At 45.4% G+C, this 27,073-nt stretch overlaps 1 protein-coding gene across 1 annotated transcript in view; it reads right to left on the bottom strand.

Annotated features, from left to right (window-relative positions):
• B9D1 (B9 domain containing 1) overlaps positions 1-25,634 on the bottom strand; it is a 503,829-nt gene extending 478,195 nt beyond the window's left edge. Inside the window, exon 1 of the mRNA XM_078665170.1 lies at positions 25,386-25,634. Coding sequence (XP_078521296.1) covers positions 25,386-25,451 — 66 coding nt within the window. The 5' untranslated portion in view covers positions 25,452-25,634. The remainder of the gene's footprint in view (positions 1-25,385) is intronic.
• Between the last annotated feature and the right edge of the window lie 1,439 nt (positions 25,635-27,073).

Below are 27,073 nucleotides of genomic sequence, written 5' to 3'. Positions count from 1 at the left end.
GGACTAAAATGTCAACAAAAGTGACACGTTGGGGAAGAGCGGCTGGCTAAATGGATGATGCATCTCCAAGTAGGTAAAAGGGACAGCGAGTATTGGTCTTCTTAATGGTGTCCAATATTTGTATTTTTGTTTTTCTGGTGATTTGTAAGGTGCTACCTGCCTCTAGGAGGCTGCTTCAGTGAACCAAAAGGTACGATAGCATTCATAAGGTGGCATTCAAGTTACTGAAATACAAGGTGGATGTTAAAAATTGGGTTGTCATTTGACTTGGGTGTTAGCACAGCCCAAGCAACTGCCCCAAACACCCTGCAGGGTGAACCACAAAAAGTCACTAAATTAGACTGTGATTCAATAACCCGGGGCAGCCAGGAACAAAAAGCAGTCAGGTTTAACTTAGAGGCAATGTGCAAAGAATGTATGCAGCACACAAACAGTAATAAAGTGAAAACACAACCCAAGAAAAATCCCCCCGAAATTTAGAAAAATAGAGTAAATATGAACGAAGTATTCAACACCAAAACAACACAAAACAGTAGTGCCGGAGTAATTAATTTTTGAGGATTAAAGTGAAAAATGGCACCAAAAAGTATAAAGCATCAACCAGGGATTTCTGGTCATGCAGGACCCCATCAAAGTCACACTTTCAGGCTGACCACGATAGGGAGCAGGTTGGAAACAATCACCAAGTTAGGCCCTCAGAAGTTTACTTTCTCAAAAGTCCATGACAAACGTCCTGTTTACATTGGAGGTGTTGACGGTAAAAAAAGTGTTTAGTTAAGTTAGCCTCTACTCCTCTTCCATTTTGTCTACCAGCCCCCATTTTTTTGTTACCGCGGGGACTTTCATAAAGTCAGAAGTTACGTGTTCACTGAAAGCCGGTTGTGCTGATAATACTTACGTGCCAGAATAGAGGCCCTGCCCTGCCGAAAGACCCCGAGCACGCAAATGTTCCTATCTACAAGCCCACCAATGCCTGTACCCACCGATGCCTATCTACAAAGATGATTGGCTTGGGTAGGGGTTTATCAGGATTCAACAGTTCAGCATGTAAACATTATACAAAGGTGTTGTGTAAGGGATTGTGTAAGCATTAAGTAACAATGACGAAATGGTTTCAATGTGTTTCACGAGGCACCGAAAAGTATAAATGCCATGTGTGAACTTGTACTGTTTAACCCCCTTGCTCCGGCACTTGCAGTGTCGGAGTGATGAGACTCATCTCATGAGATATAATAAACCTGTGTTTTGTTCCACTCTAGTGTTGATCCTCATTTATGGAACCCGTAGACAAAAGGGTGTCCCTGCACCAGTGAGACTGATAGAAATCTCGCTTCTACAGAGGGGGCCATGGGGAACAGGGAAAGGGTCTCGGGAAGCTTCTGGTGTAGCATGAAGAGCAGGCCAGTTGTCAAGGGCTGGCATTGCTGGAGCTTAGTGTTGGAGGCCCCAGCGAGCTGTCTATGCAGCAACGAGGAGAGTCAGGCTGAAGGACCTTCATGCTGAACCTTGGTGCAAGCTGCGAGATCTCGCTGCGAACGGGCATGTTAGCAGTCACGAAGAGCCCATAGGCTTGAATTCAGCTCCCAGGAGCCTCAGCAAGGGTCCAAGACCTGAAGGGAAGCACTTGGTGGTCAGGAACTCGTTGCAGCTGGGTCCAGGGGCTGGTGAAGGATGCTGAGGAGCCTTTAATGTCCCTGAGGCTCAGATCAGGAGGCCAGCAGACTAGCCCTTGGAGTTATTGTGATCATACTTTAATGCGATCCTGTCCAGGTTATAGGCACAGAAGGGCAGAACAATTACAACTTTCTAAAAGTGCCAATTTTAAAATTGTGATCAAATACCTGACTTGACCACTAAATAGGGCTTATCACCCCAATTCCACAGATACCAAACATGACCTGGTTATCTATTCACATTTGGTTGTATTTGACTGGAGCTGTATTAAGATGTATTTGTTTGTTTAATATTGTGTATTTATTATTTTTGTGGTAAAATTGATGTCAGTCTCATGATATTGTTTGGGAATTTGTTATGTTTTTTCATGTGGTGTTTTTATGGGTGATCAAAATGATGAATTGACCATTTAATAAACGAACCCTTATTTGTTTTAAGAGATAATAATCAATGCTATGAACATCTATTTTTTAATCTATAAAATAAAATAATTTTTGTATCAAGGATACTACATTTTGTCCTTCATACATGGCCTTTATTTAGTATTGCTATAAAATAATTCAAAGGTTGTCAAGGGGGTTTTCTATTACATTGCTCTTCTGGGATGAATCCACATTTCGTCACAAGGGTCTCCTTCATGGGGGTGGGGGGTAGCTCATTCTTTCCCTCTTCTCTAGGGTAAGTAGGGTGTCCCTCTCATCACTAGGTATATGCCTTCAGAGGGCAGCTCTCCAATCCACCTCAGTATCAAGTCTGTGAGTATGTGGATCCTTCCTTCACTACCGGACATTGCATTTCCACCGCCACCATTCCTGCTTGACTCCAACAGCTCTTTGGGCTTTAAGTCCAGCTCTTTCAGACTCAGTTCAAGAGCCAACGTTTGTATTCCTGCCAAGGCTCTCCCGGACTCAGCTTTCCTTTGTTCTTCCTCTATGGCAAGTTACGCCTTTGCTAAGGCCCCCTCAGTATTTCTCTTCTCTGCAGCCAATTGGGCCAGCTGCAAATTCAGATTCTAGTCCTGCCTGTCCTTCAAGTCCTCAGGAGACAGGGTGTGGGAGAATACACTGCTTCCTGCATTGGATCCAGCAGGGGACTCCATCTCTGTGGGCTGCACTCTCTCATTTGGAGCCACTGCCAAGTAATTTTCTTCCTACTCATCCTTCTCAGGGCCATCACCTCTTCGTCCTCTGGGGACGTCTTCCCCCACCAGTGTTTTACCTCAAAATTATACAGGGCATCCCAATGGCTTTGCTTAGTGGGCCACTTTTCCATAACCTGCCCCCTTTCCTTGCAGAACCTCATCAGCAACTTCATAATATGACAGCCAGTTGGGATCCATTTCCATTCTGGCAAGGTATCACAGGTGCAACAGCAAAAGAGTCCCAAGTCTATGATGGGGAGACCGGAATAACATTTGGAAAAATGACCAAATGAGAGAATCACTGGATGGCAGTAAACAAACACATGTCCTATCCTCACCACTGATCATCAATGTAAGAAAGTGGGTTGTTAGTTGACTGGGGTGTAAGCCCTGGGCAAGCAATAGACACAAATCCCTCAGAGGGCGAAACACAAAAATTCACTAAATTAGCATGTGTTGAACCCTGGGTAGTTTAGCACTAAAAGTTATCTGGCTTATTTTAGAGGCAATGTGTAAAGCATGTATGCAGCACACAAACATTAATAAAGGGAGAATACAACATAAGAAAAATCTTACACCAATTTAGAAGAATAGAGTGAATCTTAATAAATTATTGAACACCAAAAGGATAAAAATGTAATCAGTTGAACTGGAGTTATTCATTTTTAAGTGAATAATAGCGCCAAAAAGCATAAAGTGCCAACCGGAGATAACTGGTTGCTCTGGAAGGGGCCAAAGTCACACTTTTGAGGCCAACCACGATGGAGCGTACGTCGGCTACAGTCACCAGGTTAGGCTCGCTGAAGTTAACATTCGCAAAAGTCCGTGCAAAGAGTCCTGTATGCTTCTGAGGGTACCGAGAGGAGCAGGGAGAGCGTTGTACGCACAGCAGACCAGGTGTTGCAGACAGGCTTTGCTGGAGCCTCACATTGGTGATCCCTGTGATCAATCGAGGCTGCAGTGTGAAAAGTAGGGGCTAAAGGAGTTTAACGCTGAATCGCAGTGAGAGCGTCAAGGTCACGGTGCAAACTGTCCTGTTTGCAAAGAGCCCAAAAGCTTAAATTGAGCTCCCATGAGTCACACCAAGGGTCCAGGACCTGAGGGGCACCACTGAGGTGTCAGGAACTCACTGCTGCTGGGTCGAGTGGCTGGTGTAGGATGTTGGGGAGCAATTTATGTGCCTGAGGCTCAGGGCAGTTTAAGCAATTAACAAGGGTCCTTGACTCAACAAAATAACCAGAACCGATGGATAAATTATAGACAAGAATCTGTACTATAATGGAGAAGGTGTCCAGCCGGAAACTGATTTTAATCAATTAAGGCGATTGTAAACAAAATAAAGGAAAACATTTATACAGTGGAATACAATCCTGTATCCAGTACATATGACACAACAGGACAACCCAAAAAATATATAAGGGGAGGGTTATTTACAGGCAATTAAGAAACGGGCCACTAGTGAAAATAATGCATTGTACTAGCTGTACTCATGTAGAGAACGCAATTGGGCAACACAATGGAAGAACTTAGTGCGTAACTACATAAACAGTCGACGGCGTTTCGATCCTATAAGGGCTAAAGGATCATCATCAGGACTAAAAATAACATTGCCTGAATTGCAAACCTAGATGGCTTATGCTGGTGACCGTATTGGTGTGCTGTGCACCGGGCGAACGGTCACTGTGGGATCTTGGGAAGGTGGCATGTGGGGAGCCAGGGATCCGTGTAGGGTTGGGCTTAAATAGCCGTGTCCCGGTGGCTGAACCGTCACTCGAGGCTCAGGGCAGGGCAAGGCAGTGCCAGGAAACAGTTCCTTCAGAGTAGCAGTCCAGCAGAGGGGCAGTCCCTTCAGCCTCACAGCAGTCCTCCTTCTTGACAGAGTATCCACAGACCCACAAGTGTTCTGAAGAGTGGCTGTCTGAAGGCCCCTTTTTTATACCCTGGTGCCCTGGTTCTGGAAGGTGGGAGAAGTTTCTAGACAGGGGCTATGAAGTGCATGGAATTCCCTGCCTTCCTGACATTGGCTCCAAGCTGGCTGCAGTAATAATGTGGGGTTGTTAGGCCCTTTCTGTTAAGGCAGAGCACAGGCTACTCAGTTGTAAGCGGGCTGTGCTCAGCTCCACCCCCCTATCCTGTCGCACCTAACCCCTCTATTTTGTGACTGTCTGACATAAATTCACATGGTCTAACTGTGAGTGACACCCCGCCATACGACCCAAGACAGGCTATAAGCACAAAAGGGCTAAGGGCAGGAAAATGCCAACTTTCTAAAAGCTGCATTTTCAAAATAGTAATGAAAAATTACCATTAAAAGGGGTTTATCATTACAATTTATTAGACACCAAACGTCACGTAGCTGCCAAACATGAAATAGCGACCTGCTCCCAATAGGAAATTACAGCTTATTAAATATAATAAGGAATCTCCAATGTTAACCTATTGGAGGGGTAGGTCTCACAGTAATGCAAAACACATTTAGGAGTTTTTCACTAACAGGATATATAAAACCTAAAAGTACATATCCAACCATTTAATTAAACAGCACCCTCCCCCATGGGCTACTTAGGGGCTACCTTAGGGTTCACATATGTAATACAAGGGGAGTTTAAGGTTTGGCAAGAGAGCTTTACTGCCAAGTCAGCAAGGCAGTTTAAACTGCACTCAGGCTGCAACGGCAAGCCTGGGACATGTTTTATGGAGCTACTTAAGTGGGCTGCACAATAAGTGATGAAGGCCAGCTAGAAGCATTTAATTTACAGGTCCTGGGTATATGGTATACTACTCTACAAGGGACTAACGAGTAAATTAAATATTCCAATAGGGTATAAGCCAATTTAACAGGTTTTAAGGGGGGAGAACAAGCACTTTAGCAGTGGTTAGCAGTGGTAAAGGGAACAGAGTCCTAAGGCCAACAAAACGGAATTCAGTATAAATAGGAGGAGTGAAGGCAAAATGTTTGGGGACAACCCTGCGGAAAGGGCCAGGTGCAACAGTGGATAATCTTCAAAGAGTCAGTATTTAAGGTGTTTAAAGTAGGGTGAGCATTTCCAATAGGGTTTGTCTTTTAAAGATGTGGTAAAGGAAAGTAAATGGGCTGGCCCTTGTGGTGAAATCAGAACGTAACCATCAAGTATTCTGATGGAGACCAGTGAACTTTAAAGGAAAGAGAGACAGCACTTGGATGTGTATATAATAGTACACACCACCCCATTAGTGTGGATCACAGAATTCTCAAATAGTGATGGCCAATGAGGTGCAAGGAAATAATGACAAATGAGGGGCCATACATTCTTTGTTGTGTGTCAAAATTTGGCCTGAGTAAGCTAGTCCTCAAAATTCAAGAGGAGCATGGTGACAAGCTAGCCATGGAGGCAGAAAGGCAAAGGTATGGCCACCCGTGCAGGCAGTGGTGAGTGGAGGCAAATGGAGAATCAGCAACTGGGACGGTTACCTTTTAAGGTCTCACCTACGCAGCGCGCATGCGCTGCATAGGAGAAAGTCCTTTAGCCATCGATGCGCCTTTTCAGCCAAAAACGTGCACGAGTTACACTGCTTTTAATGGCAACGCGTGAACGTCTGGCAATTCCCTTGCTGGAGCGAGCGTTGACACCATATGTCTGTAATTAACTTGCAAACATATGGTGCTTTGCTCGTTTTCGGAAGGGAAACAGGCTCAGGCCCCCTCCTGTCTTCCCTCCCCGTGCTGCCTCCTTTAGCGCGAGTCGCTCGTGCGTGTTTTTTTTTTTTATGGCGCGCCTGTTCTTGTTTAAGATTGTGAACGCTATTTTCTTGCTGTGCGCACACCCGCCCACTCCCGCAGTCCGTGCCTTCTCGGTGAGTCCTATTGCATTGTAAATTGCTATTATAATTAGCACGACTGCGAAGTTGTGTTTGAGTTTTGTTGGCCATCCTATACCTGATTGCTGCTTTCCCGTTCATGCTGCTGCCCCGTCAAGCGCCTCTGATCACGGCCTCTCAAGGCTCCGCACCACGGGGCCCCAGCCGGGATCTTCCATATCACCACCCGCCCAGCCCCCACAGCTGCCTGAGTCACTGTTGGACTGTGTGGCAAAGTGCATGGCTGAGATTTGGGCCTTTGAGCAGTGGAGGAGAGATTCAGCCTCATCCAGAGCCCGTGCAGTACCACATTGTCTACTGGAGGTTCCCCCGCGCCGAGCAGCAGTTATGCATGTACTCCTCCTTCTAGCCTGGGTGGCGAGGAAGGCGTGCTGCTGCCAGCCGGGGGAACAGCAGGCTCAGCCCTGGAGCCAGTGGGGGCAGCTGGAGCCGCTCTGGCAACTCCCATGGGGACCACCGCAGCACCCACAGCCGGGGACAAGCTACCCTTCCGCCATGGCATCCGCCTGCTGGAGACGGCCTACATGGAGAATGTCCTGCAAGTTGGTGAGTACACACTCCGTGCCCCAAGACTAAATGGCTTTCATTCTTTATACCCCGCCCCGTGTTCTTGAGCAACTTCAGAGCCCCTCCCCCTCCTCAATCACCTTCTAAAATATGCCTTGTGCTCAGTGTTACTATAAACTGCCTCTGTGACGTGAATGTAAACAAAAGAGATTATGTGGTGTCTGGTTTTAGCCCTAATCACGAATCCCAAAATGTAGACATGGCTCCGTTAGCCCAGAACAGACTCCTGTTCTGTCAGCCAGTGACCGCAGAGGTAACCTAGTCTTCGTAATGTAAACAATGCACACCCAGCCCATTATATTACCACTCCCGTCTGTAGTGCCAAACAATGGCTGCAGAATCACCCCAAGCATAGCTTTGATCTTCTTTCCACACCCCTTCCACTCCTCTGCACGGTCCAGTTACTGTCAAAATACAGATTCTTCAAAAAACTGTGTATTTTGCTCACCAGACCAAGGGTCAGCTGAATGTCCATTCATGAACCCAATTCTAAAGCAGTCTTCCCCAGCAGCTGTTTCCAAAAATTAATATTATTCTCCTCATATCACCATTTTAAGGAAGTACATATATTCATGAACAGCATTTAGCCCCTTATTGAAACAACACTCCCTATAGACCCTAATTGTTTCCTAATCTCGCCAACCATGCAGCCCGTTTCAAATCTAAACCACAGACCAAACCAGCCCCCACAGCCAAATCATGTCATAATCTATCTCCGATCCAGCACTTAAACTAATTATTCCAACCAGCCTTTACCCAAAAAATCAACAGTGCACCTTGATCAGTCAAGCCACTGACAGGGCCCTGTCTGCACCAAATAACTAGACCAGCCCACTAGCTCCCCCCCAGCCCTCCTGCTCTGCTCTCACTATAAATGATTAAACTTCACTGCTCTGTGCTGCAACGCCCAGTCATCGCCCCAGTGCCTTAACTTGCTCTCCCTCCTTCCCTGCTGCCCCTGTACACTACCCGCACATTCCTTCCTTTCATCTTCCGCTGGGACTGGCCACTCTCCTCCATTTATCTCCCTCTCCTCCCTGGAAGCTCTGCTCAATGGAAGGAACTGGACAATGGATGAACTGGACAAGAGACCGAAGTACAGCCCGGCCCTCCCGTCTTTCCAGTAATTTTCCAAAGTGGCAAATCAGATGTACTTTTTTTCCAGCCTGAATGGGCAAGTCTCCCCCCATACTCCTCACACTACTCCCTCTCCTTCCTACTCTTTCTCACACCACTCTGGCTCTCTCACACAAAAATCCACTACTTCTCATTTTGTTTTCTGATGTCTTTTTTGGGCGGATAAATAAATAATGTTTTCCAATATGTTGTGGCTTTGCAAAGCGGTAAAACTCTGCTTGTTTTCACATTTGTTTCAGGTAGTAGATAAATATTTACTGTTTTATTATTCACTTTGCCTTCTGCATATTTTGGCTACATTATATGCACATTTTCTGCAAGGGGAAGATTTGTTTTAGCTTCACTCACCCAATTGCATATTACACACATTGTCGTGTCAGACACAGAGCACCATCCTCAAAGCTGGATTTTGTTTTTGTTATCAATTTACCCATGAACAGAAGATGACGAAGATGCATATACTGCATCTTGGCCCATAATAAGCTGACAATATAGTAACTCTTCTGTGTGCGCTGTGTTGGAGCTTGGGCAGCACTTTTACTGCCTTTCTGTGCTTCAACAATGCAAAGTGACGTAGAAGAGGAAAGGTAGAAAATAGCGATATAGCTTCCTCTGCCAGCATCACTGATGTACTCTTCTGACAACCCAATGCAGTAAGCAATTTCAACGCTTTGATTTTATAATATGTTACTTCATAGTACTTTGCAGTCGCACATAGAATTTTATAGTGCTGTTCACTTGCATTGAGGCAGTTTTCTTTATGTCTGTGTGTTAGAAAGCCTTGGAATGTGTCTATATTGACTGAGGCAAGCATGTATTCCGGCATCAGACTGCATGCCCAAGGGTGTAATTATTGTATAGCTCTTCAATCCCTGGCAGTAGGCCATGCCACCTCATGCGACCATGTCCTGATTGCACTTTCAGGTCTGTGCTGCATCTAATATCGATCTCCAGGCAGCACACACCTGCTTCTACATGACTGCTGCACTCCATGGTCTGCTTTGGGCCCTGGCACCCAGGATAATTTGCTACATGGCTAAACACTTCTAAAGTCCCAAAGGCTAGACATATTAGCTATGCCAATGCTTGTTCTAGTTGATTGAAAGAAACCATACACATGTAACTTAGAATCAAGGTGAAGATGGAGGATGTTTATACGAGGTATATTCTGGGGCGGGTGAGTTAAATACTGTGAGACTGTTTCTTTGAGAACAATTGCTTTGCAAAATTCTTTGACTCCCACCTCTCTATCCTCAATTTAATAGTGAGATCAGAAACCTGAAGAGATCTACACACAGGCTACTCCCCAACATTCAGTGACACCCACCTACACATCTTCCCCCACCTTCACCATGTCAGTACAACTACCAAAGTTCCACTAATAACACGCTAACAATTACTTCACCTATTTCCTCAAGGCCAAATCGCTCTAACACAAAAACACTTCCTTAAAACACTTAAACAATACACACCTTTAACTTCCTCACCCCCCGCCCCAAAGCTATGGCCCTACCCAGTCACCTGCATCATTAAAATGCCAATGGGCATATGAATACCTAATGAGGAAAATCATAAAACTAGAAGAATTCGGGTTTATACAAGGAGAGGCTCAGTACAATGAGCAAAATCCTTGATGGAATCAAGATCTAAATACTGCAGCAGCTGTATTGCTGCCCTCAAATCACACCCTCAGAATCTTTCTCCTCTTCACTCCTCACAATCATTATCTTGATCAACTTTATTTAACACATTTGCGTACTTTTTTCCAAAATCTCTACCATTAGAAACACACCTTCTCCATTTGCTCCATCTGCCCACAAAACACAGAACCCAGCTCCACTCTATTGGATGCCTACATTTGCATTCTTTTATCTAATAACACAACTAGAATTCCAAAGCTTTGTTTTCATGCGTATTTAAACCACCAACCTTATCATACATAATTATAACTTGTCTTAGACAACTCTTCAAACTCTACAACCTAAGTGGAGCCTAAATTGACTGCTTCACAACTGCTGACTTCTTGCACCTAGTTAAAAATAGATATATATTCTTTCCTCCCGAAAGCCAGACTAATTACTCATTTGCTTCAGTTGCATCCAACTGTCTCCAGGATGGTAACTGTGCACAATAATAAGGTGCAACTGATATCTTCCTCTCCTTCCAAAGGTGCGACCTCCAGCTGGCCATCCTTTGGCTATCCTTTATACCCTTAGATGTAAACGCTGGGGTCACTCCCACTTGCCATATCCCCATATAATTCTGAGTCTATCCCCAAAAACGTTCTTCTACGCATAATTCCGAAAGTCAGACATCTCAGAAATGTAGTTCACCTCCATACAGTTGTTACACAGCGCCGCGTCGCCTGTTTTTCTCTAAAACCTTTGAACGACTTATGTTAGTGTTTCTCCCACTTTATACCTTCTCACAATCTCTTAAATCCACTGGAATCAGAACTTCAACAAATTCATTCCACAAAAACAGCCCTTACACGTCTTCATCTTACTTACTTCTGCTAGCCATAATAACAGCTATTCTGTACTACTGTCCTCCATGCCACCTAGCTCTGGTTCATCATATCCTTTTCCGACTTCTCACATCATCAATAACCTGATGAATCGTGATTCATCCTCTCTTTCCCTTCTCTGACCTCCACCTCCAATCCACCTCCAATTTAAACTATCTCGTAGCTGTCAGACAGAATGTGTCCGATCCACTTTCACATCCTCGATTATATTTCCATCGGGCATGGAAAAAATATCGACAACAGCAGTAAGCATAGGATTAATATACATTAGCATATATCTTGAATCATTCAGCACTACCACTACGGCAGCTATGTTGTAGCTATTCAAAATAAGAAGAATCAGACAACACTTCCTGTTTGAAAAATCAATGCATTTGTCTTCAGCAAGATGGGCTACTTTAATATCCTACTAAAGGGACTACTTAAATATGCAGGGTAACAACATGGTCTCCATCGCAATGTACAAGACAGGCACAAAGGGGGTTACTGGTTAATTAGAAGGGCAATAAAAAGGTGCACAGATTTCATCAGCTTAACCTCGCCTCACCTCTTCCAGTTGTTATCACATACCCTCCCGCAGGCCCCTACTTGCTGCACACTACCAAAAAATCAGCAACTTCTAGCTGTTTACAGTGCCTGTATGTCACCTCGAAATTCAGAACATCCAGATGCTACGGCCTGTTTTACGGAATGGCCTCCCCAACCATATCAGGGCAATACATTTGTTTTATTTCATTTCTAAAGAGTACATACACCTAAAGTCTTTATGGTGCAATAAACTAGCATGACAGTTAAGCCACCCAACACAATCGGGTATCACAGAAAACATACTTACAAATTACAATATTGCAGCTGCCTATTTGTGAGCCTTCCTCCATATTCCTTCTTCCCTCTCCTTCTTCCCTCTCGACTTAACTTCTTCACCAGGACATTAATCAACATGCCTAAACATACCTGCATCACTTTATTTTTCAACAAAACTAGTTGTCTTTTCGCTTAAAAGTGAGTGATTTACAAGCTGTTGGCACTTGTTTTTGTTATGACCTTCCACAACCCGCCAGGAATTTGTCGTGTGCAAACCAGACCCTACTTATCACATCAAAGCCACCTTGACTGGCACCCAGATTCCAACCTCTCCATTACCTAAGTCCCCATTACTGAAATGCACTACCATCTGATATTCAAGTCTGTTTCACAGTCATAGAGTTTAAAACCAACTTGAAGAGCCATGCCAGCCCATGTCCTGGGCACCACAGGGCAGACAGTGGAAACTGGATTCCAGCAGAGTTGGTTGAGGTTGTTTTCGACTTGAGTCCATGTTACTATAGCTCTCCCAACTGGGCCAAGTAAAAACCCTTTCACTATTCAATTCTTAGGGTAGCGACATCAAGCATGGTAGCAACGGTGAGCAGATTGTGTGGCGGACAAGAGCTTAGAAAGCAGCCAACAGACATAGTAACGTATTGTCCAGCCTAGCACTTATCTTTTAGTTAAATGAAAGCATTTTCATCTCACATCAAAACAAGATACTACACAGTTAAAAAGGAAATGCAGTTACAGGGCAGTTACTTAAGTTATGATCTTCAGCAATGCACTACAACCCCTTTCCAGTATTCTCTCCCCTCTCTAGGAGATCACCAATGGCTACAATCCCCTGTATACTTTGGGCATAGGGATTAAACAAGCACGGGAAAGATAATGTCAAGTGACCCAGATGATCAGATGTGCAACTCCTTTCAATGTCTTTTTCCCCTTTGCGTTCATTCAGGCAAAAATTATTAAGTTCCCTATGCAGACGCTTTGTTATTCCAGTGAGAGGTTAACCCCTGCTTTTGCTTTCTGGTTGGTGTAACAGTTATAGAGATGTGGCAGGTGCAGTTCACATAACTGCCCTTGCAACAGTAGATTCACTTCTGTAGGAACCATGGCAGAGACCTCACTTTGAAACAAGGACTATTGGACTGAGTTAGGGCAGTTAGGTTGCACAGCAGCACTTATCTTCAACAGTGGATGCCTCTCTGATCAAGTGCAGATAGCTGCTCAGGTATAGCAGTTACAGCCTCCGGGCCAAGTTCTCCATGACCGGAATCAAGGCAATACACTTTCACTGTCTAGCTGAAGCTGTCCTTAACCTCGATTGTCTGTCATGCTAAACCTGGGCATCCAAAATGGGTTTGACTGGCCTCAGTACTCAGATTCATGCCACACAGAACGTTCTACTACCATACATGGACTACACACTTACTGAATATTCACACAGTTAACATGCACGCAGAATGTCAGTGCAAGGTTTTGGGGGTTCACTTAACAGTAGAATTTTACACAAGAGGGATCAGTAGACTACCCTCACTCTGACACAAAGAAAAAAGGTCTGGTCACACTACAGATTCACAAAAGATGGTACTCTGTAACCACTGCTTTTTACAATCACCCAGGTCATGGACAGTCACGCTACACCCTTTTTGAGGGCATGCTTGGTGTGCCCTTCCAAATCACAAAACAGGCTCTGGACCTCACATTTCCATGTGATAAGCTTATTTGTCTGCAGACAAGCTACTTTACTGTGATGCTCACAGTTAGACATGTAGTAAGGCATTCAAGACACAGATACAAGCTTGTTTACTATGCGGGGAACATTATCATTCCAACAAGAAATCTCATGAGATTGTAAAGAAGGAATAGCTAAAGGCATGCCTCATACCTAAAGTGTTAATAGATGTACAGTAAACCCACACCATTTAACCTCAGTTCAGTTTCAAAAGCTTTATTCGGTTTGCAAATCGCAACCATATAAGCAGTTATGAAATACATAAACAACATTATTATTATCAATCCTAATTAAATGTACAGGTAATACTTGACTTCAAAGATAATTTATACACATCTTAGTAAATATTATCGTACAAACTCGCAAAAAAGTGCCTTATGCGCTCTAAGCTACATAATGTGCAAATGTCGCAACAATATCTTCAATAAATTATTTACATTTTGTACAAAAATGTTAAAAGTGACAAGTGCTCTAAAAAGAAATACATTATGTACAAATTTCGCAATAAAGTGCCACGTGTAATCTAAACTACATAATTTGCAAATATCGCAATACAGTACCTTCATTAAATGGTTTGCATTTAGTACAAAATGTTCAAAAGTGACATGTCCTCCAGAAAAAGATGTATTATGTTCAAATTTCATAATAAAGTGCCGCATGCCAACAGTTTGTATTTCGTACAGAATTGGTAGGAAAAAGTGTCAAGTACATTAGAATTAAAATATTTAAGATGATAGAGTCCCAAGTATGGTAAGTGTAGGACCCTTGTGCAAAGCCAAAAGGGTTCATAAAGTGCTATCATGCCAATTGATTAATTGAACCGGCAGAAAGAAGGCTCATAAAACTATAGATTTCCTAGCAGCTACACACTTTAAAATATAAATTGCAACATAAAAACAGATATCAGGACTTTCCAGTGAAGACATTAACTTCATAGCATTTGTAGTGGATCGAACGTTGTATTTTAAAAGGATAGGTTTCAAATAAAACTTCCTTAAAGAAGAATACAATTTACAAAATAGTAAAAAGTGACAGCAACTTTGTTTAGATATATTATCACATGGGCATTCTGATTTAGAGCTTTTTTTCCCGATAGGGAAAGCCACAAGGTGGTGAACAATCCCTAACCTAAGGCGTGTCAAGACAAAGCGGTGAGATCGTCATGTCACTCCAGTCAAATAAGCCTGGAAGCCAGTTCTGAGATCTAGTTGCTGGTAAAATACTATAGTAGGTTGATCTCTTATCAATTTACTGCGGGCCTCCCTTTTGTGGGCCAAAAATGTTCCCTTTAGCTCCTTTTTTGATATCGATACTACATATTGTGGCTCCGTATAGATATTGCAGTTGAGTAACAGACTAAACCAGTGGTGGATATAGCTTAGTCAAGGTATACGGGAACAGTGATCCAACTTCATGCAATCGTTAATTATGGACTGGGTGAATATAGTTTCATTTTTGGACAAAATGGAGCACCATAAAAGTAAGGGGCGAAGGGCGGCTAAATCCAAAATATAATTGATACCAACTTCCTGGTGTACTAATTCAGTGGACAGCTGTTTTAGAAAGGTATTTTCATCTTGCTGGAGTGATTTATTGCAACAGTGACCAGGGTCGGATTGGGATCACAATTTGGCCCGGGCATTGACGAAAAAAGTGGCCCACATTTAAGGGGCGTGGCCCACATTCAAGGGGCGTGCCCTTTCATGAAACACCATTTGCACAAACAAGGAATGAAAGGGGGAGGATACTGTTCTTGCGCAGGACACAGGGCCAAGGTGACAATGGCCTACATGTAGAGCAACTAAAAAAAACAGCAAGGCCCCTTTCGGTCACAAAATTATTCGAGCCCTCCAGAGCAGGAGCACCTGAAAAGCAGCAAAGCCCCTGCTATTACTAACCTATTTAGCCCTCCCCAGACCTTCAGCTCAGGAGCACATGAACAGCAGAGGTAAGGCCCCTGCAATTAGTAAATTAATCAGCCCTGCCCAGCCCTCCAGACCTCAGGGCAATGTCCTGGCGGGGGAGCACAAAACACAGCTGCTGGGTCATCCACGGTAGCCAGGTAGCCAGTAAAAGGCTGAGGTAAAGATGGTGGGAGTTCCAAACATCACCTGGCCCCCACAGCGAGACCCATTCTTCCTCGCCCACTATGCCCTGAATGTGAAGGGCTGTGGGCGAGTTGTTAAGACTAATACTGTTTCTGGGCCTCCAGGGGGGCCAAGGTAAAAATCGCTCAAAGGGCTGAGCAACACCTGGCCCCCAGGGAGGCTGATTCTTGCAAACAATCACCCCTACCCAGCCCAGCCTCAGCGTGATTGCTTGGCAGGGCATGGGGTGAAGGAGTGGCCACAGCTGATAATCGATGTACGGCCGCACAGCGAGGCTGCTTTCATTTCTCTGTCTCTGTGCCCTCTGTGGGACGTTTTTTTCTCCCCTTTCCTAGTCCACTCTGTGTGGACTGGGAAAGGGGAGAAAAAAAAACGGCCCATAGAGGGCATTGAGACACCGGCCCTTCGACCGATGCCCGAATGCCCGCATTGCCAATCCGCCCCTGACAGTGACCCCACACTCCAGCCCCATACAAGGCGGAGGATACACACCATTTAACCTTTTTGCGTATAAATACCAACCATGTTATTTTGTACAGCAGCTTCACTCAAAATTTCAGACAACTCATGTCAAGTAAGGAATAAAGTATATTTTTGGGGCACATCTGAAACTAAAGTAGCTCTCAAGTTTGCTAAGCACCAAGGGGAGAGTATTCACAAATGTGGAGGCAAGGTGATGAAAGCAGAACACTTTATGTAAATAACTACAAATTAACAAAATATAAATTCGTCATATTTGTGTATCTGTCTCATCATTCCTCATCTAGCAATATCAAGTAATGTACATGCTGTCCACCCACTGATAAATAAACTAATGTACTGCTCTTGTAACTATACTACTATTGTTCCCAGGGCTTCATATCTGTAGTAAATACAATAAGACACAATTAAGGAAAAGGTCAGACAATGGCCAGTGAGGTTTAACACTAACTGTCTACTGAAAAATGTTTGTTGCAGGTGAAAGGTGACTCGCAACTGCCACAAAGCGTTGACCCCCACAGAAGTACTTTGCATCAAGGTGTAGAACGGCAGGTCGAACACTAGCTCATAACTTTGGATTACAAGCAGTCCTTTAAGTGTGCCACATCCATATGGGTCTTGATACAGGTAATTCTCAAAAACGAACATTGTAAATGGGTCCCTGCATTCATGTTCTTAACATACATGGCAAAACATTAGATTGATTTTTTAACAATGACCGTCAAAAACTTTAAGGAAATCCATGGCAGTAATTTAGCTCCAGTTTATATTTCTGATGTTTTACTTTATAGTGTATTCCCTAAGAGAGAGTTAGCTATTTCCAAGCGGCCGCTCCTCACGCTGCTCCTCACGCTGCTCCCCTGCTCTACCTGGTATCGTAGCGCTATACCGCCAAACCGCTGCCTGCCTCCTCGCCTTACTACCACTATTGCCAGATCCTGTACAATATTTGAACGTAGCGCTTGATTGCCTGACTGCTTAATTAACCGCTAAGCTTAATCATTTCATAGCGCGAGACTGCCAAAGTGCGCTATAACTGTGTTTTCAATTGTGCTGTGCTGCCTGAAGTAATCTTTTTTGCCTAATTGTGCTGGTGCCACTGCCATTAGCATTGCGCTTTTTGTTATCGTGCCCCAATCCTGTATCGATTTTGGCTTGCTGCGATTTTGTTTTTGTTGTTGTTGTTGGGACTCCCTGCCCGGATCTCCACCCCGCCTCCCAGCTGATCCTCCCTCCCACTGATACTATCAGCCCGCTCTCCCGTTTGTTGCGCTGTGACCGCCCTGTTCTCAGCAGAAGCGGCCGCTCCTCACACTGCTCCTCACGCTGCTCCCCTGCTCTACCTGGTATCGTAGCGCTATACCGCCAAACCGCTGCCTGCCTCCTCGCCTTACTACCACTATTGCCAGATCCTGTACAATATTTGAACGTAGCGCTTGATTGCCTGACTGCTTAATTAACCGCTTAGCTTAATCATTTCATAGCGCGAGACTGCCAAAGTGCGCTATAACTGTGTTTTCAATTGTGCTGTGCTGCCTGAAGTAATCTTTTTTGCCAAATTGTGCCGGTGCCACTGCCATTAGCATTAAGCTTTTTGTTATCGTGCCCCAATCCTGTATCGATTTTGGCTTGCTGCCATTTTGTTTTTGTTGTTGGGACTCCCTGCCCGGATCTCCACCCCGCCTCCCAGCTGATCCTCCCTCCCCCCCGCCCCCTCCACTATCCACGTATGACAGATGGTTTTGCGCGCAGCGGACGCGCCCCAAAGGTGCGCCAAAGGTAAGCCCGTCTACGCCCGTCCGCGCCTGGACCGCGCCCAGCGCCAGACCCCCTGCCCCCCGCAAATATCATTCCTCCCGCATAACATACGAGGCCGCAACCTTCTCAGCACTTAACACCGGCCGAGTCCCAAACTGCCACCAAGCCGCCCCAGGACACACCTATGGACCCTTCACCTGTCACTCCTGCAACTTCGACTGCATCAGGACCCACACCAAATCCACAAACTCCAAACAGAGCTCCGACACTAACCACCTGAAGTGCATCCTGCTCAACACCCGCTCGGTCCACAGACACTCCATTGAACTTTGGAACCTACTCGACACCACATCGCAGGACATCGCCTTCCTGACAGAAACCTGGATGAACGCCTCATCAGCGCCCAACATCGCCATTGCCATCCCGGACGGCTACAAGATCATTCGAAAGGACCGCATCAACCAAACGGGAGGAGGGATAGCCATCATCCATAGGAACACCATCCGCATCACGACCAGTTCCGACGATAACCTCGCTACTGCAGAACACCTTCACTTCCAGATCCACACCGACCCCAAGACCACACTCAGAGGCACCCTCATCTACAGACCTCCAGGACCCCGCACACATTTCAGCAAAGACATCACTGACTTCATCAGCCTCATGCCCTCCCCTCCGAGAACTACATCCTACTGGGAGACCTCAACTTCCACCTGGAAAAGAATAACAACAACAACACCACCTCCCTCCTGGACAACCTGGCCAATCTCGGACTCAAACAACTTGTTGACATCCCTACCCACCTCGCCGGACACACGCTCGACCTAATCTTCACCTCCAGCAAACACATCTCCTTCGACCACACCACAACTCTCCACTGGACGGACCACAGCTGCGTACACTTCAACTACAAAAAGACCACGACCCACAACCCCCCACAATCTATCCCCCGAAGAAATTGGAACAAAATCGCCACCGCCCAGCTCTCCTCTTTGCTTCACCTAAACCCTCCTGTCAAAACATCGGACCCAAACCAAGCAGCCACCAACCTCACACAATGGATCACCCTCAGCGCTGACGAACTAGCACCTCTGAAAAACCATCAAATCAAGCAAGGTAGCAAAAAAAAACCCTGGTTCAACGATGACCTTCAGAAATCCAAGAAGCTCTGCCGCACCCTCGAGAAAGCCTGGAGAAAAAACCCAACCACTGACAACCTGGCCATCTTCAAGAACGCCACCCGCAAACACCACCAACTGATCCGATCCACCAAGAAATCAGCACTCAAAGATCGACTTGACAACAACGCCCAAAACAGCAAGGAACTATTCAACATCGTAAAAGATTTTACCAACCCCACCGCAGACACCAACGACATCACTCCATCCCAAGACCTTTGCGACTCATTATCCTCATTCTTCCACAACAAAATCGCCGACATACATAACAGCTTTGAAAACCAGTCAGAAGAACAATCAACTCCACCCACCCCCGAATAAAAACAGCATCCTAACAACCTTTGCGCCTGGAACCCAATCACCACTGAAGACACCATCCGCCTGATGAACTCCATCCACTCAGGATCGCCAACCGACCCTTGCCCCCACCACATCTTCAACAAAGCAGACTCCATCATTGCACCCCATCTCCGCGATGTCATCAACTTGTTCCTTCAACACCGCCACCTTCCCGGAAATCTGGAAACATGCCGAACTCAGCGCCCTTCTGAAGAAACCCACAGCAGACCCCTCTGAACTTAAGAACTACCGCCCCATCTCGCTCCTCCCATTCCCTGCCAAAGTCATCGAGAAAGCCGTCAACAATCAGCTCGCCGCCTTCCTCGAATCCAACAAATCCCTCGACCCCTCACAGTCCGGCTTCCGAGCCAAACACAGCACCGAAATCGCCCTCATCGCAGCAACAGACGACATCCGAACGCTTCTGGACAACGGAGATACAGCTGCCCTCATCCTACTTGACCTCTCCGCCGCCTTCGACACTGTCTTTCATAACACCCTTATACAACGCCTCAGTAACGTCGGAATACAAGGAAAAGCCTTGGACTGGATCATCTCGTTCCTCGCCGGAAGAACCCAGAGAGTCCGCCTCCTCCCATTCAATTCAAAGGCCACCGAAGTCATCTGCGGCTTACCACAAGGATCTTCACTCAGTCCCACCCTCTTCAACGTTTACATAAGTCCCCTCAAATCCATCGCGCGGCAACACAACCTCAACATCATCTCCTATGCAGACGACACCCAACTGATCCTCTCTCTCACCAAAGACCCAAACACCGCCAAAACCAATCTACATGAAGGAATGAAAGAAGTAGCCGAATGGATGAAGAACAGCCGCTTAAAACTGAACTCGGACAAAACAGAAGTCCTCATCTTAGGATCATCCCCCTCTGCCTGGGACGACTCATGGTGGCCACCGGCCCTGGGTACAGCTCCCATACCTACAGACCACGCTCGTAACCTGGGCTTCATCTTGGAATCCTGCCTCTCGATGACCAGACAAGTCAACGCCGTCTCATCATCATGCTTCAACATCCTACGCATGCTCAAAAAAATCTTCCGTTGGATCCCCACCGAAACAAGAAAGACGGTCACTCATGCACTGGTCACAAGCCGACTGGATTACGGAAATACCCTTTACGCCGGAACCACAGCCAAACTACAGAAAAAACTCCAACGCATCCAAAACGCCTCAGCCAGACTCATACTGGACATCCCCCGTCAAGCTCACATTTCCGGTCACCTGAAAGACCTCCACTGGCTCCCCGTAAACAAGAGAATAACGTTCCGTCTCCTCACCCACGCACACAAGGCCTTCTACGACCTAGGACCCGAATGCCTCAACACGCGTCTATCCTTCTACACCCCCACCCGACAACTACGATCATCCAATCAAGCCCTCGCCGCAATTCCGCGCATCCATAGATCCACCATGGGGGGAAGATCCTTCTCTTACTTAGCAGCCAAAACCAGGAACTCTCTCCCCTCCCACCTCCGCCTCAAACAGAACCACCTCTCCTTCAGAAAGCAGCTAAAAACCTGGCTATTCGATAAGTACAGCACCCCCCCCCCCCTCAAGCGCCTTGAGACCCTCTGGGTGAGTAGTGCGCTATACAAATCTCTGAACTTGAACTATTTCTCATGTACCATTTTACTCTTGTATAGTGCATACTTTGAACTGAGTCGCCTCCTGGTGTTTATAACGGACCACTATCGAGAGCTCTGGAGCGGAGGCTAGAGGTAGTGCGAATTTCTCACAGTGTCAGTCAGTGGGTCAAAAAGATGTTCAGAATACATTATCATCTAATCTTTAATTTCTATGAAGAGAAATGGTCATGTGTGGCAGTTGCAATTGTGATCCTGTACAAATGTGTGAAGGAGGTATACAGTTGTCATGTCAAAATATTGGCAGGGCAACAGAAAAAGCAGTATTTACAGGTGAATGGGGGCGTTGTCTGTTTCAGGGTGGCAGAGATGCATGGAAGCAGTGCTTTAAATGGGCCGGTACTCACCGGTACTGAGTACCGGCACTTCTTTTTTTCCCCCCTCAAGAGTACCGGCACTTCTCCGTAACCTAAATAGAGTACCGGTACTCACTGTCACACAGTCATGCGAGCATGCTTCGCATTTCTACACTGCGGCGCAAGCTCACATATTGGTGATTTCACAAGGAGGGCAGTTACACCAGGGCGCCAAGGCAGAGCAACGTGTGACTCAGGCGCGCAACGTTGTGATCAAAGGGCTTCAGCCCCCCCTCCTCGTGTGTGTCAGCTCGGCCGAGAACCTTCCCGGGCAGACATACACACCGCACCCGAGTACTTCACAGGTCTTCAAAAGACCTTTCGCGTGTTAATGAGGCGTTGAAGTGTTTCACCCCTTCTCAGAGCCCCTGCAGCTCAACTCTGCCTTTTGCCTGAAAAAGCAAGCGCCCCCCCGCCCCCCTCCGAAATTTGACGCGCAGGAAGAAAGGGAAGCTCTTTAAAAAGCAGAATTTGCTCTGGTGTTCCCTTTCTTCTATGCGAAACAGACGGAAAGGATAGCATATCAGCTGGCGCATAAGAAAGGGGACAACTGAGGAGAGCTTGTATAAGCACAGTCAGCTGAAGACATCGAGGGGTTATCTGAAGAAGAAGAAAGGGGCAAGCAAACGGTATTAGAGAATACACTGCGGGCGCAGGGCAGTGGGTTTAAAATAGAGCAGCTGATGGATGAGATGAGGATCGTCTGATGAGAGTCGGGTGGGGAGGTGCCCCAAGAAAGAGCCAAGGCTTTCGAGAATGACACAGGTCTTTGGAAGGGGCCTGTTGAGTGAGGACAGAGTGACAGCTGCAGTGGCAGAGACTGGTATTTTAAGTGGGGGAGGGGTATCCTAGAAAAAGCAAGATAAGGAATTTGATGAGAGGAACAAGGGGACATTTAAGATGAAAGGTGGTGTGACCACCTGAAAAAAAAATGTAAAGAGACACATGGGGCATCGCAGGGGACATGGGGCTAGTAGGTAAGGGCTAGGGACATCAGAGGGTAGAGGTAGGGAGAATCTCGTCATGTTATGTTATGTTAAAAAAAAAAAAGTGTTATCTAAAGCGGGGGCGGCAGCTGAATAGAAAAATTATTTTGAGGGGAGGGTGGAATTTTTAAGTCATGTGTTTTTTTTTTATCAGCTAATATAAAGTTTACTTTAATGTGACTCATTTTTTTGTAACAAAGTTAAACAATGAAAGGCCCAACAAACAATCATAAGAATTCAGATTGCATACTTAGAGTTAGAATGAATTTATCAAAATACTTAAACAAAGTATAGACTTTACTGGGGCACACTGGAAAGGGAAGAATAATGTGCACGGAGTTGAAAATGCACATTCACCAGAAAACACTGAACGTACCTAACAATATAAGCATTCAAACACGACTAAGACATGACATCACATGGCTTGGTGAATGTTTCTCATTCATTTCTATGATGTTAGGTCACACTTTAAATTGCTTCCAGAATACTTGTGTCTGATATCAAGCATGTCTCAGAAACTAGGCCTATTCAAGATTGCCAAGTACGCTTTTTTGCTGTCATACACATGCTCAGTCACACTTTCTGGTATTTCTTTGTTCTTTAAACCTGATAAGTGCTACTCTCTAAACAAAAGCGCTTCAACACCCCATCAGGGGTAACAAGCGCTATATAAATTCAAACCCGTTTCCCTCTTCGATCCCTCCACTCTCCTTCTGAATCCAAATAACTGACTAACCTATCCACCACTCAAATTGCTTTCACATTTTCACTATACTAATACAACACTAATCCTTCTTAGGCTCCGGAGTAGCGTGCTACTCGCCGAAAAAGCACTTTGACGCCTTGTATGGGGGGTAGTAAGGGCTATATAAATGCAATTACAATACAATACAATACCTTCAGTGTGGGTGGATTTGGCCAACTTCCACAAGCCAATGATGGGAAGTGTTACAGTGGTGAAGGTGCTTTCATGGGTGTCTGAATATTGTTAAGGAGGCTAATAGGCAGAGAGTTGCCTCCATTTAGGTGGGTGAGGACCAGGGCTTCGACTGACACAGACATCGGGAAGGAAGGATGTCTGGAGGCAGAGCTCTTACCATACTGGGACAGGCCCATACCCAGTAACCTGCCACAGATGCAGAAATGACTAGATTCCCCAAACAGTGAATGTTACTGACATCCTACAATAATCACAAACAGGGAAATTCAGTTTTATTTCTGCATGTCAAAGACTGTCTGCATTGGGAAAGGGACACTTACAGCCAGTCCTTCACCTCCTTTTATAGCAAATTGATGCAAATTCACATTACTCTCTGAGGAAAATAACTGCAGTTTTCAGCTAAATAAAGTAAAACAATCTATTTTAGGTGTGGTTTATGTTTCATTTGCTGCCTTCTTCTGGATGCACACCCAACACTCCAGCTTGGGAGTTCTACACCTACATAGTGCCACTACTGTGTTGTGACAAAAGTATAATATGAACATGGATTTCAATCCATGTAAAATTAGTGAATTGGCAAAGTGGTACATAGACTACTGTAAATATTGTCCCAAGAATGTAGTTGTTATTTCAGATGTGGCCAGAGGGATAGACCCCTCAGGCCAGGCAGGAAGCTTACGAACCACCCACACCACTACAGGCCAGGGCACATATCCCCGCACTGGAAGGAGGGAGCAGGCAGAGAAGTCAAAAGAAGAAAGGATCATGGTTAGCCGGGGAATCGCAGGTATGTCTTTCCAGGACAATGCTGTGGAGGCATCCATAAGTGTGCGACTGTGAGCAGTACAGATATATGAACGAGAAGTGCCAAATGTCTGCCCTCCCAATACCCCACCCAATTTCCACTACAGCAAGTTAGACATCTGTAGGGTTCCACTGCACTATTAGGTGCACCAGACTGGTCATCACCAGTTGACACAACAGCTGGCTGTATCTGATATTCATGAAAAAAGTGAGCCACGCAGTAGGAGTGGGAGCACCAGGGAACCCAAAGCACCCAAGGGAGGAAGCCAAACCTTGGACTTGAGGAGAAGGAGCAGGCCTAAGGGAAGCTTTGAGCATCAAACACATGTGGGTACAGGGTGCCTCCCATATCAGAAACAGTGGCTACAGCAGGCCTGCTGACCACCATCATCAGTGACACCGTGCTCATATGTTCATGGTTATATGTGCCTTTACTAGCCCCTCAGAATTTTGGACTAGGTTTTGCTGGGTGGCACAGTATCTGAAAGTGAATGAAAGGGTGAAATATTATTGCTCTATTGTGAGACCCCAGATAACTTTCTTCTCCAAGGATCACTAGCATGACAACTGATGGCTTCCTTCCACCCGATGTGGGTCAGAGTTGCATTTTAGGATGTAGTCTTTTTTCCTTTAATTAATTTTCAGTAAAACAAGTTTCTGCACCTTTTAATGTTTTGCGTAATATACAGGTGCCTCTGACAAAAGGGAAACCTGATAGTTACCTTTCAACAGTCTGTCAACTAGTACAACTTAATACATGCAAGGGCATCAACAATAAATTGCAGAGGGAAGCAATTTGTCATCATTCGCAACCGGAAAAAATTCTTGCGCCCTTCAAATGTTTTTCATTAGACCCACCCTTAGGGGGGGGGGGGGGGGGGAGGGGGGGGGGGGGGGGGGGTCTAACGTGAATGAGACACCCTGAAGGGATCAGTAATGATTAACAATCTCATAATTTCAGACCTGGAACATTTTCAATACTAATCATTAACAACAAAATCATAATCGTTACTCACTTATCTTAAACAGCTAGCAACCTACCGGTGGTACACTAAGGGATTCACAGACATTTAGTCCACCTGTTTAAGTCAAGCCCCCTAAATACACAAGCCACGCTATTTTCAACCCATTCAATCCCTGGTTACCGATAATAAAATTATGGCCCAACATACTCTTCGGCGTGGTGTAGCCGAGAGTGCTGACAATTTGGATGTTTGGGAACAGGTTAAACAATGGATTAACAGTCCTTGAAGTTGGCCAGTGGTATGTCTCAATAACAACGAATAGTCTACGGGCATTTGGGTATTTTATTTCCTCACCTCGCCACTCTCTATCTGCCCGGTCACCATTACCAAGAACACACTGGGACTTGCTGCGCCGCTCATTGTTCGAGTTGGGTCAGTACTAGGCCGCCGTGGCTCTGACTGGATCACACATAGCAACGTTGCCACGGCCCTTGGTAACGGAGGACGCCAACGGAGCACGCGAGGAGTCAAAACTATTCCTTCGCAGCGGAAATTAGACAACGGCTGAATCTGGCTTACGATGTTTACGTAGAAACAAACGACAGACACGAATGAGGCTTTCCCAACAGGCAAAAAAACCACGGGAAGTAGTTTTAAACAGTATTTACGAATCTTCTGCCCGTTGGGTTTCAGGCATAGTCCTGAGTCGCGTATGGATCCACTTAAAGTTAATTTGCCGTCTAGCGTCAACAATGAAAGAAAGTAGCTCATGTTAATACATACATATGTTTTTATGAATATTTGATTATATGCCGAAGACCTATATCTATCACGAAATGTTTGCCTGGTTGCACTGTGAAAAACTTTCAAGCATCCAATGTATACTGAAAGATCGTGTGGACATTCATAAAACGCATCTCTCTCTAAAATGGCCGCTCAGTTAACACTCAGAGTCAGTAACCAGTGGTATTTGCCAAGTTCGTACCCTAGGGATAATACCCTGTTGTTATGCTATTATAGCATGAGCCATCGAGCAGAATAAGGTGTTACTAGTACGAAAAATGCATTTGGTTAATGGCAGAACTGCTCTGGTTCGAACCAGGGCTAAGTAATCACAGTGGTATCGGACAGAATAGTGTTTTTGCCAATGCTTTTTTGACAGACAAAATCTTCATTTTCCAAACCTATTTTGCTATTGGCGTCTTCCCAACGTGTAATACTTCCATTCTGCCTCTTGATGTCGTGAGGAACCCATAAATAGGAATGTATCCACTTAGTACGTAGAGTGCTGGACTGTAATGGCGAGTTTAGACATCAATATGAACTGAGGACTACGAAGGAAATGGGAAGATTCACCTGTAAGTAACAAGTCGGTAATCTAATCATTAAAGATTTACTCTCACGATATGAGCCTGATATTTTAAATGTCTTTAATAATCATCATTATCCTTTCCTTTAAAGTGCGTTAAACCCAAAATGATATTCTAGCGCCTACAAAATTAAAGGAATCTGATGAGTCGGAAAATATCAGTTTTTTTACAACGTCTGAAAGACAGCAGCTCTTGTTGCGATTAACGGGTATTTGGAAGGTCATTCCGGCCTTGGGAGCTTGGATGGCAAAGACTTTGCCTCCTGCATTGTTCATTTTGTGCCCAAAAAGTATGGGACGGAGCAAGAGGGCAACTAGAGCCAAATTTTAGGGGGGGGGGGCTGAAAAATATTTTGGGGAGGCCGGGGGGGTGGGGTAATTTTTCCCACCATAGACAGAGTGGCTGTAAGAAGGGGTGAACACACAACAAAAGCCTCATTTACAAGTATATGGTCTTTTAAAGACCTGTTAAGTACTCGGGTGCGGCTGCAATTAGATGCTCGCCAGCCCGAAAAGCTGTCTCCGCCCGGGCTGACACACACGACAGGGAGGGGGGCTGAAGCCCCATGAGCCCAATGGGTGTTGCGCGCCTGGGACGAAGTTACTAACAGTTTACGCAAGTTGCTGTGCTGCGTTGCATGAACTGGCGAGAGCTGCACTGTGCAGCGATATG

The sequence above is a fragment of the Lissotriton helveticus genome, chromosome 10 (genome assembly GCF_964261635.1).
Source record: "Lissotriton helveticus chromosome 10, aLisHel1.1, whole genome shotgun sequence".
Lineage (NCBI taxonomy): Eukaryota > Metazoa > Chordata > Amphibia > Caudata > Salamandridae > Lissotriton > Lissotriton helveticus.
This window is presented reverse-complemented; position numbering and strand designations above follow the sequence as displayed.